The sequence below is a fragment of the Vigna umbellata genome, chromosome 4, assembly GCF_029865625.1.
Source record: "Vigna umbellata cultivar VRB3 chromosome 4, Vumbellata_1.0, whole genome shotgun sequence".
In the NCBI taxonomy this organism is placed as follows: domain Eukaryota; kingdom Viridiplantae; phylum Streptophyta; class Magnoliopsida; order Fabales; family Fabaceae; genus Vigna; species Vigna umbellata.
In genome coordinates, this window is record NC_142168.1 from 13,068,173 (window position 1) to 13,077,226 (window position 9,054).

The 9,054-nt window shown below is 31.0% G+C and overlaps 1 protein-coding gene across 1 annotated transcript; it reads right to left on the reverse strand.

The window, feature by feature from the left end:
- Positions 1-400: 400 nt before the first annotated feature.
- Positions 401-3,784, reverse strand: LOC124829396 (heat shock 70 kDa protein 18-like). Its single transcript, XM_088112617.1, has 2 exons — positions 3,565-3,784; positions 401-2,778 (listed from the first exon to the last, which is right to left on the reverse strand). The coding sequence occupies exons 1-2, from the start codon at positions 3,782-3,784 to the stop codon at positions 401-403; spliced, it is 2,598 nt and encodes an 865-aa protein (XP_087968743.1).
- Positions 3,785-9,054: the final 5,270 nt, after the last annotated feature.

A 9,054-nucleotide genomic window follows, 5' to 3' on the forward strand; every position in this document is an offset into this window, starting at 1 on the left:
GTCAAATTATATATATTATTGAAACATTGCAAAGTGTTCAAACTTTCCAAGAATATGAAATTATGTATCGTCACAAATCAAAATGCAACAAATATCAAAGAATTGACTAATTGGATCCTTAAATTTGGAGATGAAAACATAGACTTAAATGAAAATGGGTGAAGACAATCTTGAAATACCAAAAGATCTAATTATAAACACTGAATTATCGTGAAAAAAAAATCATACATGACAACTGAAAAAATAGAAATCGAGACAGAAAAAATAAAACTCAAATGAAATTACAAATAAATTTTAAATTTAAGTTTATTCCAACATATGTTTGATGATTGAAACTGAAAATTCTATTTTGTTTAGATATCATGGTTCATAAAGTTTTACCTTTTTCACTAACATAAACTTAAAACTTAATCTCCATAATGGGTTGAATGAGGCTCTTCACCCTGTGCAGATAATCCACAAAAACTAGTTTGATTTTACCAACCTTTTCCGCGACCATAAGTCGTTCACTGATTGCTTTAAGATCTTTCAGAAAGTCATCAATAGCAACTATATCTTCCATCTCGTTCCGCCTATCAAGCATATCAGTTGCTCTAGAAATTTCAGACATGATATCTTTCTTTTCTTTCGAGCTCAAAATTGAGCTGATTTCCTCTTTCTTTAAAGCCTTTCTGATCTCATAAACCTGATCATCTAAATCAATCATTGCTTTGGCCTTCGTAAGAAACTTCTCATCTTCAGACGTATAATTCTCTGCTTCTTTAATCATTTTACTAATTTCTGCATTTGATAGTCTTCCTTTGTGATTGGATATTATAATTTCACTCCTATTACCGGTTACTTTATCCTCAGCAGAAACGGAAAGAATGCCATTTTCATTTATTGCAAAAGTCACATCAAAAGGATAACCACGAGCAGCTGGGGGAAAGCCAGAAATACGAAAAGAACCCAACAAATTATTATCACTGCCTTTCACTCTCTCGCCCTCATAAACCTCAATCTTGGATGACAATTGGTCATCTTTGATTGTCAGAAAAACTCGTGTCTTCTTTATAGGAATAGCAGTGTTCCTAGGAATCACAACACTCATGAGATCCCCCTTTACCACTATGCCAAGTGAAAGCGGAGTAACATCTTTCCTTTTAACAACCTTTTCCACGACCATAATTCGTTCACTGATTGCTTTAAGATCTTTCAGAAAGTCTTCAATAACAACTATATCTTCCATCTGCTTCCGCCTATCAAGCATATCAGTGGCTCTAGAAATTTTAGACATCATATCTTCCTTTTCTTTCGAGCTCAACTTTGAGCTCATATCCTCTCTCTTTAAAGCCTTTCCGATCTTATAAACATGATCATCTAAATCATTCATTGCATTGGCCTTCTTAAGAAACTTCTCATCTTCAGACTTATAATTCTCCGCTTCTTTAATCATTTTACTAATTTCTTCATTTGATAGTCTCCCTTTGTGATTGGATATTATAACTTCATTCTTATTACCAGTTTTATCCTCAGCAGAAACGGAAAGAATGCCATCTTCATTTATTGCAAAAGTCACACCATAAAGATAGCCACGAGCAGCTGGGGGTAAAGAAATACGACAAAAACCCAACAAATTATTATTACTGGCTTTGACTCTTTCGCCCTCATAAACCTCAATCTTGGTTGACAATTGGTTATCTATGGTTGTCACAAAAAAATTTGTCTTCTTCATAGGAATAGTAGTGTTCCTAGGAATCACAACACTCATGAGATCCCCCATTACCGCTGTGCCAAGTGAAAGCGGAGTAACATCTTTCAATACCAAATCTGGAACATTCTTAATGCCTTCAGACAAGAGAGCAGCCTGCACAGCTGCACCATAAGCAACAGCCTCATCAGGGTTTACGCTCTTGCAAACATCCTTCCCATTGAAAAAGTCTTCGAGTAGCTGCTGCATTTTGGGAATCCTAGAAGAACCACCAACAAGGACAACATCATGCACACTACTTTTCTCCATCTTAGCATCCCTAAGACACCTATCTACTGTTTCCATACACTCTTCAAACACCTCCGTATTGATTTCTTCAAATTTCGCTCGGGTTATTGAAGAAAGCAAATCAATGCCTTCAAATAAACCATCTATCTCGATGCTTGTAGTAACAGCAGATGACAGTGTCCTTTTTGCTCTCTCGCAAGCACTTTTCAACCTCCTTAAGGCACGTGGATTCCAACTTATGTCAACTTTACTTTTCCTTTTCATCTCCTCCACAAAGTAGTTCATCATTCTATTATCAATGTCTTCTCCGCCAAGGTGAGTGTTTCCCGCAGTGGCCTTAACTTGAAAGACTTTGTTCTCAATAGTGAGAATAGACACATCGAATGTACCACCTCCAAAGTCAAAAACAAAAATATTTCGTTCTCCAACACAATCATTTCTCTTATCAAGACCGTATGCAATTGCTGCAGCGGTGGGTTCATTGATTATACGAATAACATTGAGACCTATAATAGCACCAGCATCCATGGTGGCTTTGCGCTGAGAATCGTTGAAATAGGCAGGCACAGTAACCACCGCATTTTTCACAGGCTTTTCCAAGTATGCCTCTGCAATGTCCCGCATCTTTGAGAGGACCATGGATGATATTTCCTCCGCACAAAGGCTCTTCTCCTGACCCTTGTACTTAACAGAAATCATGGGTTTGTCATTGACACCGGCAACAACCTTAAATGGCCACAACATTTTGTCTTTCTGAACAAGTGGGTCACTGTATTTCCTACCGATCAACCTCTTAGCATCTGCAAGAGTTAAAAAAAATATATTTTGGTGGTCTATTTTCCTGCTAAAAGTTTACAGGAAAATCATAGAAAGGAAAAAACAAGTAATAGTTTAAGTCACTAAAAATTTAATACCTGTTGTATAGAATAACAGTATATGAGAGCCTTTTGAGTATGGGAAAACACTCAAATTAGTAAAAAAGTTAAAATCCGTGTAAAGTAATAGTAAATGAGAGGGTTGGGTATATAGAAATTGAGTACGATATGTTTACTGAGTTTTTGAACTCATAGATAAATAGATATAAATATATTAAATAATCAGTATTATATTTTAAAGATAAAAAAACATATAATTAGTTTCAATTTGATCACTATAATATTACTAAGGAAAATGACACTTGAACAACCATTTTTGACAACATTTAGACACGCGCACACGTGTCAAAATCTGAGTGGTCCAGTTGGAAAAATTAAATGAAAATGGACCACTCAGATTTTGACACGTGTGCGCGTGTCTAAATGTTGTCAAAAATGGTTGTTCAAGTATCATTTTCCTATTACTAATATGGATAAATTCTGAATCTAATTGGAATCTAATTTAACCAACAAAATACTAATCAGAAACTAAGAGTAATGAAATGAAAATTCATCAATAATGAAACTTTTATCATTCATAAACTAAAAGGATAAATATTTATGAACAATAATATTCATATATATATATATATATATATATATATATATATATATATTCGTTTTTATTACTATAAAGAAAAAACAAGTAATAGTTTAGGAGTAAAAATATACCGAAGATGGTGTTCTCTGGATTGAAAACAGCATGATTTTTAGCAGCATCTCCTATCAACCTTTCATGGTCCGTGAAAGCAACACAAGAAGGAGTGGTATTGTTGCCTTGATCATTATGAATGATCTGCACCCTATTATCTTGTTGCTGCCATACTGCAACACAGGAGTATGTTGTGCCAAGGTCGATTCCTATTGCCAATCCCTTTTTGTCTTCTGCCATTCTTCCTTATATGAATGAATACTGTAAGATAGAAGCATAGAAGTATGGATGAACATGAAGGATTAATTTTTATACTTAGTAAAAATAAGAAAATGACCCCAAACACCTCTGAGTTGTTCCGATCAACAGGGTCTCTTCGTGCATCGCAAGCAAGGAAATTGGAAAATAACATACTCGCAGCCATTAACAGTGTGATAGTATACAATTTTCCTTCATTTGTGGAACTAAAATATCGTTTTAACTGACACGATTTTAGTTAGATGGATGAAAAAAAAACGACGATAATGATCTTTATTATATCATCGTATTACAGTGATATTTTTCGGAAAACTTAGATATTGTTTTTACCTAACTTTTGCGGAGAGGTAGCAAGTTGATCGCTTCTTCATTTTCTAGTTTGTAGACGGAAAGTTAGGATTTGTGAAAGAGAGTGGGTGTTTATTATGAAGTTGGTATTTCTGACAGAACATTAATTGTATTGTAAAATATTAGTTGTATACAGGGAGAACACGGACAATGAACCTATATTCTTATTATAATAATATTTAGTTTTAAAATATTTTAATAATATAACAAATAATAACAAAATAATAAATTTATTAAATTTTTTAGATTACATTTAGTTATAACATAAAAATATAGTTTAAATAGAAATAAGTTAAGCTTATTTATAATAACAAAAAAATTTAAAAAAATTTATTACATTGCGTTTTTTAATATATTTATTGAATCAAGACGTAAGTGATATAATATAATAAAAATAAATACATAATATTAATAATTTATGAGATTTTAAGTAGACTAAGTTATAGAATTAATAATGTCCCAATACTCTTCAACATTTAAATTCTAATCACAATATATAATAGAGTCAATTCTGTTCCTTGTTGTATTAAAAATAAATATGGAGTTATGTTTTCCCTGAATGGTTCTCACACGATTATAATACCTCACTTTATCTTAAAATAAATAGTTTAATTGTCTTAATTGAACAGCTTTAAAATTAACTACATTTATCTTCTATGTAAAACTACTGTAACTTTTTTTCTTAATATAATTCATAAAAGTATATGATTTCACTCTTTATCTCATACGATTTTCACTATAGTAATTTTAATATATATTTTAACAAGAAACTTAAACATATTTTATTCTAAGACTTTAGTGGAAGAAACATTTGAAGAATAGTAATTTTGTCCTAAAACTCAGAACAAAAAAATAGAACATAAATTCATTATATATAACTTAGAACTAAATTCAAATTATGACAATCATTTTAGATCCATTATTATACTCCCTTATCATTCATCAACGTTATATTATTTTAATATTCAATTATGTTTATAAAAAGAAATTTTTTTGTCATTAATAATAATTATAATAATAATAATTATTATTATTATTATTAAAATATTTTAAACAAGTCCAACACACAAATAGACACTATAAAAAAACAAACATGTATTACAGCAGAAACATAAAAAATTTATTAGTAAAGATTTTTTTTTCAAGGGAGAAATCCGTCAATAATAATATAGTTGATAATATTTATTAATAAAATTTTATATTCTTCAATAATTGCTGTAAAAAAATTCATTGATAATTACAAGAAAAATTCACTGATAATTAAAGAAAAATATATTTGTCGATAATTACTAAAAAATATATTTGTCGGTAATTACTGAAAGATATATTCATTGGTAATTATCAAAGAATATGTTTGTCAAAAATTACCAAAAGATATATCCGTCGATAATCACTTAAGGAAAAATTCGTCAATAAATTTTGTCAGTAAATATTACGATTTGATTCATCTTCATTACACCTTGATTTTTCAATGTTCCTCCATTCCCTTTATTCATGCCATCAATTCTCCTCACCAAATCATTACAGAAGCACAATAATCCAAAAAAATATTATCTATATCCATCCCAACTATTCATTCCTCTTCGATCATCCATTACAATATAACACAACACACACAGGGCTCTCCCTTCGTCTCTCTCCTTTTTGCTACTTTATTCTTCTCATGTAACGACATGGTTAGCGATGTAGGAAAATATTTGCTGGTTGTAGGCGCAGTTAGGTCTAGAAGAAAGAAATTGTTGCCAACACCAACTACGTTGAAGGTTTCGGTCACCGTGATGGTGCATTACAGGGAGAAGCGCAAAATCAAAGGGAGAAGAGGGCGCCACGTGAGGTCCTCGGCACGATAAGCGGCAACCATGAATGAATCTTGGTGAAGATGACACCATTGGGAGAATAACAATATCCTACGTAGATAGAAGGAGGTTCGTTGGTGTCATCAACAGAGGTTGCGATTGCATTGCGACGATAGTGAACGACTAATGCAAGTAACGACAATATGATTTAGAGTTGGTCCTTTGTAAATGTGAAGAAGATGAGAAATGAGACATATACGGTTAAGAAAATGAGAGGTCTAAGAAGACGAGATAGCATGGGGAAAATTTTGTTCCTTTTATTACTTACGAATTATTCTATCGATAAATAAAATATGATTATTGGTAAATTTATTGATGATATTTTTTTCGATAATTAATTCGTTAATAAAATATGTCGATAATTAAAATAATAAAATTTGTTGATAAAATCTGTTGATAATTCAAATTTATCGACGAACTTATTTTTGACGGTAAAATTCTATTAGTAATTCCATAAAATTTTTGTAATGATATTTCTAGAAAATGAATTTCCTACAATCCAAAAGTTCCCAAACATTGCACACATGAACTCCAACTAAACACTTCTCTCTTTGTAATGCATCTTGCTCCCCTTCATTAACACACCTAAAAATGTAAGACATATTTAGAAAAACACTTTCCTAAATAATAAACATTCTCAAATCTTCACACTTGAACACAAATCAATCTTCAAACCTGTTCTGCAAATCATCATATTTTCATCTTTACAAATGACATGAAAGAAACAAACAAAATTTGCGTCTTTCCATCTCCTCAGACAATAAATAAGTGGATTTTGATATGTTAACAATTTTTTGACAACAAAACACATGTTGTCACTTTATTGGTCTGCTTGAATTTAATTTTAGAAAAATATTTGAAACTGATCAATCACAAATTACCACGTATTGTCAAAAAGTTGTCAACAAAAAGTTTTAAAAAAACTTTTTCCTAAATAAATATAAGAGAGCACAACCTTAATAAATCATATATTTATATTTCCCTTACTCCGTACCCAACACTCAATTAGGCAATATGCCTAAAGGAATAAATTTAATGGTTAAATGCAATTTTTAAAATAATACAACGTATAGTTAAATAAAAATGTACATTGTCATGTCCATATAAGTATTATTTTTAATATAAAAGTTCTCTTAATAATTTCTAATGCATATGAAAATATTTTTTAACAACAATTTTTTATAACCTTTTTACAATGTTTATACGATGATTTGTTATTGATTTATTTCAAATACTTTTTGAAAATAAATTTAAACAAGTTAATAAAACAGTAATACGTGATCTATTGTTAACATTTTTTTGATGAAAAATTATTAATATATCATAGTTCCACGAAAAATACATGCCGAACAAATTAACTATTCCTCTATTATTTTCATGTACTTGTATCTCGCTCAATCTCAATAAAGTAGTAAAAAATTTAATATTTTTATGACTATTTTGTTCTATTTGCATTGATATTATTGGAATATTTGGTGCGATTTTCTCCAATATTTACATAATATGATTGTCGTAGAATATTTTTTTATGAACACTTTTCGAGGTTGAATTTGCTTTTCAACTTCTTTTTAACTTTTCAAAATCATATGCATAATTTCTATTACATATTGTATTATTTTTATAAAATCTTTAACCAACCAAAGTATACTAAAAAATTAAGAAGTGCAGTAACTTTAATAAATTAAAAATATAATAAGAAAACAATAAAATCTGAAAAATGGTACTGTTCTGAGACACTGTTTTTCTTCTTGCGTTCCTTATTTTCTTAAACAAGAGATTTAAGAAATAGAAATAGAGAATTTCATTAAAAATGCTAATGATATAAATTTCCATGTGGATAACAGAAATAAAATTATTTAAAAATTTTGCTCTTATTTTGTCAAATCTTCTCCGCATCTTGCAGGAAACGCCAAGTACAAACAGTCTTACTTTGTCAAATTTGCTCTTATTTTGGTATCAAACTTTCTTACTTCCATAACAGATTATTGTGTTGTGCATCGTCTGCTTGATCAAATTTATTGTTGGTTTCTAGTGTTGTGTAATTCTACCTTCAAAAACAATGCTCATAACATGTTTGTTACAATGTCTGAACCATATCATGCTTGTGCTGTCTCCTAGAATCCTAGCACCCTTGCTCTTGACCATGCTTGCTCTCTTCTATCTGCCATTGTCCTTTATTTATGTTTCTGGGGTTTATTCAGTTAACTCAAAAGTGTGTGGGCAATTAATTTAGGTTTTGTGCGGATATATCCTTTGACAATTTTCTGACTGATTGACTTTATGCTTGAATTTTAACAATAATGTTAGGTTTTTCACTTGCCAATTTATGTTCACATTATGTGTCTGAATGTTTGAAGGTCTTGTGTGGTTCAAGCTCTGATTTAAATCATTTTGGGTGACACGCACGGTCAAAAATATTTTGAGGATGAATAGAAAATTTGGTGGTGGAAGGCCGCCGACAGGGACTCCTTCACTGGCTTGGTCCTGTGTGGTTGTTGTCTGCTCTCTTCTTGCCGGTGCTTCCGTTGTTCACAATATCTATAAGCCTAATCTTGTAAGTTTTTAGTTTTACTTTTTCATGGTCTTTAGTAAATAGTACACTCTTTATTCAGTGTTGTTATAAATATGAAAATACGCCCAAGGTATGTGTGTTTTTTCATTGGTTGAACTTTGACTTTTGAATGCCTAGTATATGATTTAACACACAGGGAGCTTGTGTGCTGGATTGAAACCTATGCTATTTGAAATACCTTTTTTTTAAACTGTCAAGAAAACAACATGCAGAGTTGAGATCATTGCTAGCTAATTTTTTGAGATGTAGCCCATCCTTTTACTTGACATTGCATTGATCATTGCAGTATACTATGCCATCCAGTTACTTAAGCACAACTTGTTAGATCTGTTTCACCATCCATAAAATCTATCTTTATGTCCGTATTACTATAAATTCAAGCCACTCTGTGTAAACATTGTGGTGAAGATATTTTGGTTGCAGTAGTAGCACATTCAAACACGTATATACTTGTTCAAGATCCTTATCTTGTCCTC